General features: G+C 40.2%; 1 protein-coding gene across 2 annotated transcripts in view; it reads left to right on the top strand.

Moving 5' to 3' along the window:
• LOC126457857 (uncharacterized transporter slc-17.2-like) overlaps positions 1-12,666 on the top strand; it is a 316,922-nt gene extending 304,256 nt beyond the window's left edge. For both annotated transcript variants that reach the window (XM_050094504.1, XM_050094503.1), the window contains one exon: positions 12,111-12,666. In XM_050094504.1, the coding sequence (XP_049950461.1) occupies positions 12,111-12,320 (210 nt within the window). In that variant the 3' untranslated portion in view covers positions 12,321-12,666. The remainder of the gene's footprint in view (positions 1-12,110) is intronic.
• Positions 12,667-17,684: the final 5,018 nt, after the last annotated feature.

Here is a 17,684-nt window from a genome sequence, read left to right as displayed (position 1 = left end):
GTTCGCTGATGACATTGTACTATTTGCAAATAGTATACAATAACTCCAAATACTGCTTAGTGAACCTGCATCAATCTGCTCTGAAGTTGGACTAAAAATGAACTATGATAAAATGAAGATCTTGATTAAACGGACACCAGAGGGAAATGTACCTGTTGGAAATATGCAACTTCAGAGGTCACAGAATACGTCTATCTAGGTCAAATGCTAAGTATGAATGGAGATTTAAAACCAGAAATATTATGATATATTAAACTAGGGTAGCAAGCTTGTGGAAGATACTCCTCAGTTTTGAAATGCAATAATTTGACTGGGCTGAAGAAAACAGTTTTTGGTCAATGTATACTGCCAGTGATAACTTACCATACAGCTGTGTGATGTGGGCACTAAATGAGTTTTTTGTCAGGAAACTAATAGTAGCCCAAAGAGGAATGGAAAGATCAATATTGGGCTGCACAAAGTAAGACAGAAAGAAAGCAGTTGATATCAGACAGTCAACAAAGGTCAGTGACACAATGCAAAGAGTGAATACTTTGAAATGGCAGTGGACTAGACACGTCACTTGAAGAAAAGATGGCAGGTGGTCAAAACAAGTACTAGACTGGAGCCCAATTTACCAAAAAAGAGAAAGGGGAAGACCACTGGACAGATGGGAGAGAAACTTAAAAAAGAAGCTCAAGACTGACAAAAATGGAAGAATCTAGAGAGATTGTATGTTGCACACCAACCCAGAGAGGCCATGTCACCAAGTGATCGAATTGGCTGATCATGTACATACAATGACAGCTTTGGAAGTGCATATGTCATGAGAAGAATTCTTTTTGTTGTGACTGCAGCCGCATGCCCTCTGCAATTTTTACCTCTTCATCACTTCTGAACTCCTTCCTACATAGCACTTCTTTGAGCCACTCAAACACATGAAAGTCACTTGGGGCAACTTCTGCTAAATAAGGTGGGTCTTCGAGACATCCAAATTTCATATCCTGTGTTGTTGCTATGGTTGGAATGGCAGTTGGGGTTAGGCATTTTAATGCAGCAATAGTCAGAGATCTTCGTCATTTTCTCCTGTTTGCAGCATTTAAGCACTGATTTAGTAGCCGGCCAGTGTGGCCGATCGGTTCTAGGGACTACAGTTTGGAACTGCGCGACCACTACGGTCGCAAGTTTGAATCCTGCCTCTGGCATGGATGTGTCTGTTGTCCTTAGGTTAGTTAGGTTTAAGTAGTTCTAAGTTCTAGGGGACTGATGACCTCAGAAGTTAAATCCCATAGTGCTCAGAGCCATTTTTTGAACTGATTTAGTAGCAGATTGGAATACAATTCATTGGTAAGGATTCATCCCCTTTCCATGAAATGCTCGAAAATGAGTCTTTTTTTTGCATCCCAAAACAAAGTGAGCTTGACATTTCCTGCCAAAGATTGAGTGTAGATTTTTTTTGGTTTTGACAAATAGCAGTGGCACCATTTAGTACTCAATATTTTCATTTCAGATTTCATATCTTGTAGCAGTTCTGTCTAGAAACATATTACATTCAACCTGGAAATTACACAAAAGTTTCTCACAGACATTGACGTGATGATCTCTCAATTCATGAACATCTTACAGACCTTTTACCAAATAACAATATTTCGTGGAAAATATTGTGTAATGAATAACAAAATATTGGCTATTTGTTTACATTAATAGGCCCATTTCCCTTCACAAGCTTCTCCACTGTAGCAACATTTTCATTCATCAGTACATGTTACACTTGCTGCAGGGACACACATAAATCACCATAACATGCTTTAGTCCCAAAATGCATTTCCACAGGTTTGCTGCTCAAAAAACATATCTCAGATCACTATTCCAAAAGGATGCAAGTAAACAATGGGGTGCACATATTTGCACTGACACAGAGTCATTTTCTGTTAGACAACAATAGGCTGTCAACTGTTGGGAGTTTGTCAAAACACCTAGAGAACATCTGCCAACTGCCCAATGGATATACAGCTTTTAGACATTTTATTGCAGTTTTAAGGTTTTCATTTAAATTAATATTGTGTAAAAGGATCTTCAGGTGTTTGTAAGAGGTCTGAGAAAGGAGAGAACTACAGTGACTTCCAGTGGTATCTTACAATATTTTTGCATGGTGTCTTATGCTGAAATCTGCAACAACAAACAACAAATGGACATTATTTAATAATAAGCACTTAAATAATTAATACCATATTTTATAATGTGCAAATTACATAAAAACGAACAGTTCTGTTGTATTCAACACATTACTCAAATAAAATACAAATAATAAAAACATACTGTAGCTGATAGGTCTGTTGTGACTGAAATTTAGTATTAAATGTCAGATGTTGCATAAAAAACGTTATTTGCTATTGATCAAATTGCTACTGAGTTTCTTAGATGCTGCAGATGCTACAGCAAAACATTAAAATTAAAAATCAACCTCTGAAGAACATTGCAATGTGAATGATAATGACAACAACATATCAACTACTTTCCAAAAAATCAAGGTGAAGATTTTGCATATTTTTTTACAAAACTGATCATTTGCTGAACTTCCAAGTGCTTCTCTTATATTCTCTCTCTGTTCATGGGTACTAAATATGTATGGATGCTAAACCTACATCAATACAATTAATTTAAGTGGAGATTAGTGTTTAACATCCTGTCGAGCACGAGCGCAAACTTGGATAAGGGAAAGAAGGGAAGGAAATTGGTGATGCCTTTTCAAAAAAACCATCTCAGCATTTGCCTGAAGGGATCTTAGGGAAATCATGGGAAACCTAAATAAGGATGGCTGGATGTGGGGCAATTAATATAGCGCACAATCGAATACATGAACAATGAAGTCATAAATATTGAAAGGTCAATGTAGATATCAATGAGACAAATTCAATGGCATAACTGCTTGGTAGAGTTGGAAGTAAGTTATGGAGTAGAAATGCATTTAAATTTGTGATTGTGCATTGTTTCAGTGGGTTAGAAGTCTCATCACCTTGGTGATTGTGTTCCCCTCAACCAAGAGCACTCATAGTATGGTTTGCAGGGGGGCAGAGGGGTAGGGTATATACCTGAGGTATGGAGTATTTTTAACGTTTTGGAAGGTGAATGTCAGCTTGTAAGTAGCTATAAAAAGTCCAGTTCCGACCCTGTTAAAAACAGGCATAATACTGACATTTAAATTGGTATAAGAGAGCTAGAAAGATTTGGTTACGATGGTCAAGCAGCTCCTCATAAGCCCTACATTTTTGTAGTCAATGCTCAGCCTTGTGGTGGTTTAAAAAGTGACATCAATTGATAATGACAGACTGGAAATGAGTGATTTTGAGTCTGATGGAATGGTCTGGGTTTGGCGAATGTGTGGGGAACATTATGTGCCATCATGTGAAATGCAAACAGTGAAATATGGAGGAGGTGTATTGTGGTATGGGGATGGTTACTGTGATTAAGGTATGGTCTCCTTATTGCTCTCAAGAAAATGCTAATTGAAGAAGGGTGTGAACACATTTCACAGCATTACATACTACTAATCAGTAGAGGAATAGTTCAGAGCGATGACATGCATCATGTCTTAAAGCAGCATGTGTGAATGTGAGGCAATAATTTGTGGACAAGAACTTTTATGAAATAGATTGGTCTGCCCAGTGACCCTTCCTGAAACCAATGGAACACCACTGGGATGAGTTAGAATAGCGACTTCTCTACAGACCCCAGTGTCCGACATCACTACTTGCTTTGGTTTGAGCTCCTGAGAAAGAATGGGCTACCACTGCTCCAGACAAACAAGCACCTTATTAAAGTGTCCCCAGCAGATTTAAAGCTATCAAAGGCAAAGGATGAATGCACCCCATATTAACGCCCACTAACAGGTATCCAGAAACTTGTGATCCAATAGTGTATATTTCTATTTTTGTCTTAGAGCTTCACAAAAACACTTGACTATGCTGACTGCCAGGAGGACTCAAGCTCTATCTTCTCCCTCCTTACTGGGTACCCCTGCTCTGTTACATTAATTTATAAGATTGTATGTTATGTGTTACAAAATAAACTGACCGCAAAAAAATATTAGTCAGTCCCATAAAGGAGTATATCAGTCGCTTTGGTGTGTTGTAGGTGGTGCAGAAATAGTACTAGGTAGTCATATGACATTCCACCAGTGATGTAAGTCATGGCACTGATAGTGAAGTGGCAGTTGGTCGTATTAAATCGGAACAGCAAGATATGGAGACATGAGAGAATGGCAGAATGGGGCTATTGTGTCCCAATAGGATTTGCTATAGTCACTGAAAGCAGGTTCATCTTAACTAGCTTTTGAGCAAACATTGTGAAAGAAACTGCATATAATAGGCATTGCAGGTCCATTACCTTGAGGGAGGTCATTGATCTCAGCAGTACATAAAGCTGAATGTTCTCAGTGAGTCAGACAATGCAGAAACTGGGCAATATTTGATTGAAGGCATGAAGTGTTGTTTGACAAGTCATGATGTTGCCTGTTTTTTGTTAGGTGCTGAGTGCACCAACCACCCAATGGGCTATTTACCCATAGCATGTGGAGGGTGTAGTTCCAGCCAAAGGTGGTTCTTTGTTGTAAGGGGAATGTTTTTTATATCATTACTTGGTACTACTCCTTCAGGTCAACATTCTCAGTGACCTACCTCCCCTTCCTCCTTCATCTCTATGATGAGTCTTATATGGACACTTGTGTCTTCCAACATGACAATGGCCACATTCACAAGTCTGCATGCTCATGTTCATGGTGTGATGAGCCATCAGTTACAACTCTCCGGGCCAAATATATCACCCAATCAAAAATGTCTGGAACTATTAGGATCAGCTGGTGAAAGTAACAGTAAACATCACCACAATTTGATAGCTCTACATGATCTAACCATCAGTGAGAGGCTTCAGCTGGAAATTTTATGCCTTAAGAAGCTCATGGCTATTCTTCCTCATTGTACTGAGGTTGTAACTAAGGCTAGGGGTAGAATAATTACTGTTATATCTCCTGGGAGGGGGGGGAGTGCCTAATTTTTTTTGTCCTGTGTGCTTATGTTGATGGTTTGTATTTTTGTATTACACAGAATAGTGTAGGTCCTACATCCCACATGTCTTGCAGCATTTTAGTTGTTTGATGTGCACATATTGCTCTATTCAAATGATATAGAGTGTAGTAAAACACAGCTTCTTTTGTTGAAATTATTGTTCCACAGCCCACTTTCAGAGTTAAAAAAAATTAACGTAGATAAAGAGTATTTCTTCTAGTCAAATCCAATATACTTATCCTCCTCCTCCCCCCCCCCCCCCCCCCCCAACCGCTCAGATTGTCATTGGCTTCATAATTAACTTTTTTAATAAGCTTCAAGAGGAGTAAAATTTACAATAAACTTTTTACCTATCTTCTTTTCTCATAGTTGGCTCCAGTTCCTCACGTGTAGGGGCTGATCCTTGAAGCTGAAATGTTTGTTATTATAGGTTCTCATGGTTCCAATTGACATAATAACTTCTGAAAAAATTGCCTGAGCAGTTAATTTTATTCTTTCACGTTTATCTGTATCACACTGTCTTTACAATTTCCACATCAAAATAAAAAATTACGTTGTTATTGCCAAAAAATAAAAACATGTCCGATCACATCAGAAGCATGTCCTCTACTAACCCATTCTGTGGTACTAACAATATTCCAAAGAGTTTACAAATTTTCTTGACAAAATAATCTCTACCAATTTATATCATTATTTTATAAATGACTCCAGAAGTAAAAATAAGAAATGTCGTCAGATTGTGCAATTAGTAATAGGAATTTTAAGTGTGCCAGATATTTTGTAATTTCAAACACTTCTTTAAAAAAAAAAGGTAATTTTAACTGTACATACAGAACTAATACATGGCAATTGTAACAGCAAAAATAATTTCTTTTTATGAATTGTAGCCTGAAATATACCACATCGTGTACAAAATCATATGCAGTTTTTTTTTTTAGAAAAACAGTTGAGATAATATTAACCTGTTTAAAAATTTGTAATTGTTTTTGGTATTGCCTACTTCTGTTGAGGGAAAGTAATGCTAGAGAAGGGTGTCCCTTTATACGGTCCAGCAGTTTTATTTCAATTTTATGATGTCAAATAATTTTTTTTGTTGTTGTTGTTGTGGTGGTGGTGGTGGTGGTGGTGGTGGAGTTGTTTGTGGTGGTGATCTGGGTGGCAGAGGTGGTGGTAGTCTTAGATCTGAAGACTGGTTTGATGCAGATCTTCATGTTAGTACTACTGCAACCTACATCCATTTGAACCTTCTTACTGCACCATAATCAAACCCCAGTCTCCTCCTACAGTTTTTACCCTCTGCCACCTAACGCCATCTTCCATTACCTAACTGACGATTCCTTGGTGCATCGGGATGTGTTCTGTCAACTAATATCTTCATTTGGCCAATTTCTGCTATAAATTTCCATTTTCCCCAATTTAGTTCAGTTCCTTCTCATTAGTTCTCTTCTTGTCTGAACTGTTTATCATCCACATTTTACTTTCATGATGAGGCTAAACATCAAACAAACAACTTCAGAAAATATTTCCTAAGATTTTAATTTATATTTGATGTTAACAAATTCTTCTTTTTCAGAAACAGTGTTTTTGCTGGCGAAGAGTTCTCGGGCTTCCAGCCGGGTGGCGGTGTCTTCAAACTGCGACATTTCAACGAGTGACATACTCATCATCTTCTGGCGAAGTGCCGAGACTTTGCGGATGCCGGTCCCTTTATACCCGCGGTGTGGCCCCCACCACCTGGCCGCGGGAGGCTGGGTCCAGAGGAGCCGGCGGGCGAGGTGGAGGGGGAAGCGGGTGCGCCGTTCATGTCTCTGTCAGAGCATTCTGATCGCGTCTCGTGAGCTGGACGGTTCTTGTTGCGTTCCTGGCATATTGCGGCTAATGCTGGATTCCAGGCTGCGCTCAGTTGATAGCCTTCGTCCCTGTTCACAAGATTCTCGTGGACCCGTATTTCTATTGATTCTTTAATGACGCTATTCCAATAGCTCCCGGCTCGGCACAGCACCCTGGTGTTTTCGAAGTCAAAGGTGTGGTTTTCTTTGATGCTATATTCAGCTATAGCAGATTTCTCTATCTGTCCAAGTCGAACATGCCTGATGTGTTCCTCGCACCTTTTAGAGATGCAGCGCTGTGTTTGACCAATGTACTGCACACCACATTCGCAGGCAATGTTGTATATACCAGGTGTGTTTAGTTTGAGTGGGTCTTTAGCTGAGCCCAGCAGCTCTTTCGTCTTCGGCAGTGGTCGGAAGACGGTATTTATGTTCGATTTTCTTAATAGCCTCCCGATTTTGGCTGATGTGGGCCCCAAATATGGAAGAAAGGCGAGTCTCTTGTTAACTTCCTCTTCCTCTTCCTGAAATTTGTCAGCCTGTCTCCTCTTGAAGGCCCTGCCAATCTGTGTTTCACTGTACCTGTTTTTCCAAAATACCTCTCTTAGGTGGTGTAATTCGTCTGAGAGGCTTTCTTTGTCACAAATGACGTGCGCCCTATGTACCAAGGTGGTCAGTACTGACTGGCGTTGCGCCGGATGGTGGCAGCTGGTTGGATGGAGGTACAGGTCTGTGTGCATCTTTTTTCTATATACTGAATGGCCCAGCGTGCCATCCGCTTTCTTCCTGATTAGTATGTCCAGGAATGGAATACAGCCATTCTCTTCTACTTCCATCGTGAAGATGATATTCTCATATATGCCGTTTAGGTGGTCCATAAACTCCTCCGTGCATGCCTGCCATGCTGCCAAATCACGAAAGTGTCGTCCACATAGCGGAAGAAGTGCCTGGGTTTACGGTGAGCAGTTTGTAGTGCCACCTCCTCAAAGTGCTCCATATAAAGATTCGTGATCAGTGGAGCAAGGGGAGATCCCATGGCCACTCCATCCACTTGTTCATAATGCTCTCCATTGCACTTGAAGTAGGTGGTCGTAAGTGCATATTCAAAGAGCTTCACTATTTCAGGCTCGAAGTGCTGATTAAGGAGCGCCAAGGTGTCTTGTAGCGGTACTTTCGTGAACAAGGAGGTGACGTCGAAGCTCACGAGTAGGTCATCACTCTGTATTCGGATGTCCTTCAGTATTCTAACGAAATCCGCGGAGTTTCTCACATAATGACTGCAGTGTCCCACCAATGGTTTCAATAGTGGCACCAGGTATTTGGCCAGTCCATATCTGTGCGAGTTGATAGTGTCCAGAATCGGCCGTAGAAGCACCCCATCTTTGTGAATCTTGGGCACCCGCTTCCCCCACCACCTCGCCCGCCGGCTCCTCTGGACCCAGCCTCCCGCGGCCAGGTGGTGGGGGGCACACCGCAGGTATAAAGGGACCAGCATCTGCAAAGTCTCGGCACTTCGCCAGAAGATGATGAGTATGTCACTCGTCGAAACGTCGCAGTTTGAAGACACCGCCACCCGGCTGGAAGCCCGAGAACTCTTCGCCAGCTGTATACACCGGGAAAGCATACATTCACAGTGTTTTTGCTATTGCCAGTCTGCATTTTATACCCTCTCTACTTTAGTCATCATCAATGTTTTGCTGCCTAAACAGCAAAACTCATCGAATACTGTTCATTTCTCATTTCCTAGTCAAATCCTATCAGTATAATGTAATTTAATTCAAACAGTCTATGACCCTTATTTTACTTTTATTGATGTTTATGTCATAACTTCATTACAAGACATCATCCATTCTGTTGAAAAGATTTTCCATGGCCTTTTAAGTCTCTGACAGGATTACAATGTCATCACTAACCTCAAAGTTTTTTATTTCTTCTCTCTGAACTTTAATTCTCTTTCCAAAAGTCTCCTTGGTTTCTTTCACAGGTCAGTCAGTGTACAGGTTGAGTAACATTGAGGATGGGCAGTAACCTTGTCTCACATCCTTCTCAGCTGTTGCTTCCCTTTCATGTCCTTCAACTCCTATAATCTCAGCCTCATGTTGTTGTTGTTTCCACGTTTTATATCGCAGTAAAACAAAAGTGAGTACATAGTTCTAAATAGGGGTAAGTGCCCCCCTCCCACCATCATCATCATCATCATCATCATCATTTAAGACTGATTATGCCTTTCAGCGTTCAGTCTGGAGCATAGCCCCCTTATAAAATTCCTCCATGATCCCCTATTCAGTGCTAACATTGGTGCCTCTTCTGATGTTAAACCTATTACTTCAAAATCATTCTTAACCGAATCCAGGTACCTCCTCTGTGGTCTGCCCCGACTCCTCCTACTCTCTACTGCTGAACCCATGAGTCTCTTGGGTAGCCTTGCTTCTCCCATGCGTGTAACATGACCCCACCATCTAAGCCTGTTCCCCATGACTGCTACATCTATAGAGTTCATTCCAAGTTTTTCTTTGATTTCCTCATTGTGGACACCCTCCTACCATTGTTCCCATCTACTAGTACCTGCAATCATCCTAGCTACTTTCATATCTGTAACCTCAACCTTGTTGATAAGGCAACCTGAATCCACCCAGCTTTCGCTCCCATACAACAAAGTTGGTCGAAAGATTGAACGGTGCACAGATAACTTAGTCTTGGTACTGACTTCCTTCTTGCAGAAGAGAGTAGATTGTAGCTGAGTGCTCACTGCATTAGCTTTGCTACACCTCGCTTCCAGTTATTTCACTATGTTGCCATCCTGTGAGGATATGCATCATAAGTACTTGAAACCGTCCACCTGTTCTAACTTTGTTCCTCCTATTTGGCACTCAATCCGTTTATATTTCTTTCCCACTGACACTACTTTCGTTTTGGAGATGCTAATCTTCATACCGTAGTCCTTACATTTCTGATCTAGCTCTGAAATATTACTTTGCAAACTTTCAATCGAATCTGCCATCACAACTAAGTCATCTGCATATGCAAGACTGCTTATTTTGTGTTCACATATCTTAATCTCACCCAGCCAGTCTATTGTTTTCAACATATGATCCATAAATAATATGAACAGCAGTGGAGACAGGTTGCAGCCTTGTCTTACCCCTGAAACTACTCTGAACCATGAACTCAATTTACCGTCAACTCTAACTGCTGCCTGACTATCCATGTAAAGACCTTTAACTGCTTGCAAAAGTTTGCCTCCTATTCCATAATCTCGTAGAACAGACAATAACTTCCTCCTAGGAACCCAGTCATATGCCTTTTCTAGATCTATAAAGCATAGATACAATTCCCTGTTCCACTCATAACACTTCTCCATTATTTGCCGAAAGCTAAAGATCTGGTCCTGACAACATCTAAGAGGCCTAAACCCACACTGATTTTCATCCAATTGGTCCTCAACTAATACTCGCACTTTCCTTTCAACAATACCTGAGAAGATTTTACCCACAACGCTGATTAAAGAGATAGCTCTGTAGTTGTTACAATCTTTTCTGTTTCCATGTTGAAAGATTGGTGTGATTGCTGCTTTTGTCCAGTCTGATGGAACCTGTCCCGACTCCCAGGCCATTTCAATTATCCTGTGTAGCCATTTAAGACCTGGCATTCCACTGTATTTGATGAGTTCTGACTTAATTTCGTCCACCCCAGCTGCTTTATTGCACTGCAATCTATTGACCATTTTCTCCACTTCCTCAAATGTGATCCTATTTCCATCATCATTCCTATCCCATTCTACGTCAAAATCTGAAACATTACTAATCGTATTTTCACCTACATTGAGCAACTCATTAAAATATTCCCTCCATCTGCCCAAGGCATCCACAGGATTCACCAGCAGTTTTCCTGACCTGTCCAAAATACTTGTCATTTCCTTCTTACCTCCCGTTCGAAGACTGCTAATTACACTACAGAATGGTTTTCCAGCAGCTTGACCCAAGGTCTCCAACCTATTTCCAAGGTCTTCCCAAGATTTCTTCTTGGATGCTGCAATTATCTGTTTGGTTTTGTTTCTTTCTTCAACATAATGTTCTCTGTCTACCTGAGTTCTAGTATGTAGCCATTTTTGATACGCCTTCTTTTTCCTTTTACAGGCTGCCTTGACTGTGTCATTCCACCAAGCTGTTTGCTTCATCCTACTTTTACACACTACTGTTCCAAGACATTCTTTAGCCACTTCTAGTACTGTGTCCCTGTACCTTGTCCATTCCTTTTCCGATGACTGTAATTGACTACATTCAACTAACTGGTACCTCTCTGAGATCGCTGTTATGTATTTGTGCCTGATTTCCTTATCCTGAAGTTTCTCCACTCTTATCCTCCTACATATGGACCTGACCTCCTGCACTTTTGACCTCACAATCCCAATTTCACTGCAGATTAAATAATGATCAGTGTCATCAAAGAATCCCCTGAATACACGTGTGTCCCTCACAGCCTTCCTGAATCCCTGATCTATTATTATATAGTCGATGACAGATCTGGTTCCCCTGCCTTCCCAAGTATACTGGTGAATGTTCTTATGTTTAAAAAAGGAGTTTGTGATTACCAAACCCATACTGGCACAGAAATCCAAGAGTTGTTTTCCGTTCCTGTTGGCGTCCATATCCTCTCCAAATTTACCCATAACCTTTTCATACCCTTCTGTTCGATTTCCAATCCTGGCGTTAAAATCACCCATGAGCAGAACACTGTCCTTGTCCTTTACTCTAACAACTACATCACTGAGTGCCTCATAAAAACTATCCATCTTATCTTGATCTATCCCTTCACAATGCGAATATACTGACACAATCCTAATTTTCTTGCTAGACACTGTCAAATCTATCCACATCAGTCGTTCGTTTGCATACCTTATTGCAACTACGCTGGGTTCCATTTCTTTTCTGATGTAAAGCCCTACACCCCATTGTGCTATTCCTGCTTTGACTCCTGACAGGTAGACCTTGTATTCTCCCACTTCCTCTTCTTTCTCACGCCTTACCCGAATGTCACGAACAGCTAAGACGTCCAGCCCCATCTTACTTGGAGCCTCTACCAGCTCTACCTTCTTCCCAGAGTAGCCCCCATTGATATTAATAGTTCCCCATCTCATTACCATTTGTTTGCCAAGTCGTATCTTAGGAGTCCCCCCTCCCTCCCCAAAAAAATCACCTTAAACTATCCCTCTTGTGTACTTGAGAATGTGTGCTTGCAGCAAACGACAGCACAGTGGCAGCTGGTCTACATCGTGGTTAGTGTGCTGCTGGCTGCACCAGGTGCCGTCTATACCTGCTGTGCCACATCCGAGCTGCAGCCCTGGAACTCCACCACTGCACGTGAACGTGTGCATACTCAGGTGCCGCCAGCAGAGCTGCATGCACTTACCAAGCCGGACGATGACTCCAAGGACGCCGCCGGTGCCTAGCATCTGCTGCTGACTGCTGCCACTGCTGTTCCTACCACTCCCTCTGAGGGAGCAACAGATTTGCCTGGTTTGCATGTGATCAGCTTGTCAGATGCACGTGGATATCAGTATTATCTTGTGCAAGATGCTGCACTCATTTTAGGACTGGTGCTTTCAGTGTTTCTCTCCTGAAGCAAGTGCTGACACTGCATTTCATCCTGAGACCAGGCTCATTTTCTTGTATTGGCAGAGTTCACTTAAGTATGACATATGGATTTTGCAGTGTTTTAAACAACAGTCTGTCAGTTAGTCTAATTTTGTTTAGCTTTAAATACAGACAATTCATTAAAATAATTTAATAATTTTTTATACTTGTTCTTTGATTCACTGGATCTATACCTTTGACTGTTCCTGTACAGTAAGGACTGTTCAGAAAGTAATACAAAAGTAGTTACCTCAAACTAGTGGATACATGAGGATATATATAGATACTATTTTACATAGTTATCACTCATGAAATCTTCTGCACATGAATACCATTTACTTTTGAGCCATTTTTCCAGTTTTGTCTCCATATTTTGAGTTGAATCACATTTCCACTTCCAAATTTTATTTCTAAATTTCAGACCCATATAATGTGGAGTTGTTAATGCAGGTTCATTTTGTGGCTATATGACATGCAAGTTGATCTTTGTCCAGTCTAACACTGGTGCAAGAAGAAGCTGTACTCACAAAGTTGTGGGTTCCTCTTTGTGTGAAAATGAGAGTCTCGCATACATGGTGATGTGCATAACTTTTTTGTTTAAAATTACTTTTGATCCAATAAAGACATTTATAATCTGTTTCCACACAAATTAACAGTTGTCATGGGTTCATGAAATGAACAGCAATTTATTCTCATAACTTCACTAATAACTGAGTTACAGGCATCGAGGTCTTTCTTTTTAATGGAACTATGCTATTTTTTGATTCTAGAATAGGAGATCTCAGTGAGAGAAATTCACTGATATAACTCTTTTGTAGATCTAACAGGAGATCATGGTGTAAAAAGATATTGAATTTAGGGATTTTTGCATTGTTGTTGCAGCCACTGAATGGTCCACCACCTGGAAGTTTACACTAGTTTTCCAATAAACTTGTGTCAGCAGCTTAAGATGCAAGATGTAAGATCTTACAAAGATTTGAACATGTTTCATGCCAAAGAAAATGTTACATCACTGAAGGAATTTAGCTGGTATTGAGATGACAAATTAACTTTTGTACTGCCGACAATGTTTAACAAATGGTGAGATCACTGAAGAGTCCTGTAAACTTCTGAATGGTGGCCCATTGACAGTCACATCACCAGCACAAAAAAACTATTTTTACTTTGTGATTTCTTATTATATCTAGAGAAAAAGTTATATCACAGAATTTGTCTTACAGAGATTTGCTATTCTACTGCCAAAAAGCTGCATAGTTCCATGGGAAAAGAAATTGCTGTCTGTATCCCAGTTATAAATAAAATTACAAGAATGCATTGTTGTTGCCCCTGCTCACCATTCACCTATGTGAGAACGGATTACAAATGTCTTAATGAATCAAAAGTAAGTTGAGGTGAAAATTTTAAGTGCATCACACTATATAATGTGAAATTAACATTAGATTTAGCTTTTCAAATAAAAGTTTGTAATGTTTCTTTTTAGTTCTTTCCTTCTTCCGTAACCCAGGGTTCTGAGTAACTTTTCCATATTCTCCCCATTTCCTAACCATCACTAGCCCTTTACCTTCATCCCTCTTCTTTCCCCTTCAACCATTCTGCCAGGAGGAGCAGCCACTGGCTCTGAAGGCTTGCACATTTCCTTAACTGTTACATGTCCTTCTGCTGCCACTTAGTGACTGAAATATATATACAGTTTTTTCACTGCTATATTAGTGATATTATTTAAGATGTTCATGACATAAACAAAATTATTGGGTCAATTCAGTATGCTGTACACATGATTATCACACACACACACACACACACACACACACACACACACACACACACACACACAGTTTAGTTAATACATCAGCAGGCATTTCATTTGACAGCAAGTACTTAATAACAGTCTCATTTAGTTTCAAACAGTGTCTATTAAAATGGGCTTTAGCACAAACAAATTTCAATCTTGGATGAAGCGCTGGAGTTTATGACAATCAAGTAGAACTCTGGTTGTCATGAAAAATGATAGAATTTTGATGCTTATTATTGAACAGTTCTCTTGTCTTCCATATCAAATACACTGCCGCTTTGACTATTGAATTTAAAGCGCATATTCAGCTTCACTAACTGATGTGACAATATCCTTCAGTTTCTTGCTCTGCCAGGAAATTATATTTTTCCCCAAAAGAAAAAGAACACTCTTATTGGGGCAACCCAGCAGTTAAAATATATACAAAATTTCAGTCAATAAAATGTGTTCCATCCAGATGTTTAAAATCCTCTTTGTTAAACACAATACCATAGATCATAGTACCCTAGAGATAATGAAGGACTCATTTTCCTGCTCTCCAACTCACACTAGTAAACTCAAAATCACAGTGCCATAAAATACTTGCTGCATATGACATATTAGGTCTTGCATTAATACTGATACACAGCAAAAATCCAACAAGTTCTGGATATGGCAGTTGAAACTTATCACCCTGCACATCTCAAATCTTTAATCCGGCCTCCATTGGTGTTCTTACAGGAGTATGATCAAGATACATTATCTAATGAGAAGCATCTGGACACACCTACATAATGCAACATTGACAACTAGGTGTCATGTGAGACAGACCCACCAATATGAAAGGAAGCAGAAGGTATTGTGTTTTCAGTAGAGAAGCAGTGGGCTGGTCAGGAGAGCTCAGTGACTTCAAACAAGAACTAATCATTGGATGTCATCTGAGTAACAAATTCATCAGAGACATTTAAACCTCCCAACGCTGCCCAAGACAACTGTTTGTGACCTGATTGTGAAGTGGAAACATGAAGGAACAATCATGGCTAACCTAAAACAAGACAGACCTCACGATGTACTGACAGACAGGGACCATCGAGCATTGCAGAGGCTGGTTGTAAAAAAATCAGTTGAAATTGGCAGAAGGAATCACTTGTGTGTTCCAAAGTGCTACCAGCAGTCTAACTAAGACAATGATTGTGTGTAGGGAGTTAAAAACAATGGGGTGCAATGGTCGAGCAGTGGCTCATAAACCACACATTTCTATAGCCAATGCTAAGTGATTCTTGAGGTGGTGTAAAGAGTGATGTCAACGGGCAAAGCCACTGGACAGAGGATGAGTGGATATGAAGGATTTGGCGTGATCAGTCATGCCGTACCCTGTGGCAATTCAGTGGAAGGGGCTAGGTTGGGCAGACGCCTGGAGAAGCCGTCATGTGTAGTGCCAACAGTGGAGAACACAGGAGGTGATGTTATGACATGGAGTGTTTTTCATGTTAGGGTGTAGTCCCCTTATAACACTTAAGAAATACACTAAGTGCAGAAGAGTATGAGTACATTTTACAGCAATGTGTACTTCATACAGTAGAGAAACATTTCAGAGACAGTGATTGTATCAGCAAGACAATGCACCCTGTCATAAAACAACATCTGTGAAACAATGGTTTCTCCACAATTGCATTCCTGAAATGGACTGGCCTGCTCACAGTCCCAGCTTCAATCCAATAAAGTAGCTTTGACATGAGTTAGAAAATCAGCTTTGCTCCAGAGGTCAGTACTCAACATTTTCTGTTTTCAGATCTTGAGGAAGAAAAGGCATCCATTCCTCCACAGACATTCAGACACCTCATTGAAAGTGTTACCATCAGATTTCATGTTTGAAAATTGGGCACAACCCATATTAATGTTCACTAATAGGTGGCTGGAAACTTTTGATCAGGTAAGGTATTAAAATGTTTCAGCACATCTGTACTGTAACCCTCCTGGTCACATTCTAAATTGCCTTTCTCCCAGTCTTTAGTTATACACATGTATAGATGCTTAAATTTAAAATGCTCAGATAACCTCCAATACAACTTGTATTTTGTCACATCATTATTACAAAAGACATAAAAATTGTTAACATGCTAAGCAACAATGGCAAGACTTACCTAACCTTTCAATGAACGCACATTCTTCATCAATATCCATAACATAACCTACACCCCATGAACTATGGACATTGTCACTGGTAGGGAGGCTTCCATGCCTCAGCAGTACAGATAGCTGTATAGCAGGTGCAACCACAACTGAGGGGAATCTGTTGAGAGGCCAGACAAACATGTAGTTCCTGAAGAGGGGCAGCAGCCTTTTCAGTAGTTGCAGTTCAGTTGACTGACTGATCTGGTCTTGTACTGTAAACCAAAACAGCCTTTCTGTGCTGGTACTGTGAACACCTGAAACCGTGGCGAAACTACTTCCATAATTTTTCCCATAGACATGCAGCTCTACTATATGGTTAACAATGATGGCGTCCTCCTGGGTACAATATACTGGAGGTAAAACAGTAGATATACTCAGATATTCTATAGTTCTAGTATATGTTGTATTCCATGTACAATCTATTATAGTTATAATCTTGATGAGTCTTCCGTACACTAAAGCAATGATTTAACATGTATGTTATGAAACAATAAAATTCTGATCCTAACCCCAGTCAGATCTCCAGCTATGGACTTCTCAGAAGGAGGTTGTCACTAGGAGAAATAAAATTGGCTTTCTATGGATAAGAGCATGGAATGTTAGTGTGGTGTGCGTACTGTAAGACCTTTGGTACACACACCATCAGATTATTTGACTTGTTGCTCTAGCAAAGTAGGCGAGTGTCAGCAATATGTCTCGTGGTCTTATCATGGTGTGTTTATCTTCTGCCGTTAGGTCAGAAGATAGAAATGCCACTTGCACGCTTAGAGTAGCAGATTGATGGTGACCAACTTTAAACAGAACTTGATTAATTTTCACACACATTTATTAAAATAATAACTTGATTCTGGATGCTATTTACAATTGACAATCTGAAGTTTCTTTGGTCTTGGTACGTTAATCTTATTCTCACATATCTCTGATACTTGACAAAGTGTCTATTCATTTATCTTCATGGCTATGTACAGGAATATGATAAGATTATTAGGCGCAGACTGAAACTTTACTATAGACTAGTACAGACTGGTGCATACTAATGCAGACTGATGCAGACTGACTAATCGGAGGTCTGTACACTCGTTATAATACCTCGAGCGTTCAGTTATCACTGTGCGATTGTGATCTGCGAGGAGAAAAGGTTCTACGTTAGCAGCAATCTCATTGGCTGTGTTACATATTAATACACAGATCGGCGGAAGCAGAATTTGGTCCGTCTTTATGGCAGCGCCATCTC

The sequence above is a fragment of the Schistocerca serialis genome, chromosome 2, assembly GCF_023864345.2.
Source record: "Schistocerca serialis cubense isolate TAMUIC-IGC-003099 chromosome 2, iqSchSeri2.2, whole genome shotgun sequence".
NCBI lineage: Eukaryota > Metazoa > Arthropoda > Insecta > Orthoptera > Acrididae > Schistocerca > Schistocerca serialis.
This window is presented reverse-complemented; position numbering and strand designations above follow the sequence as displayed.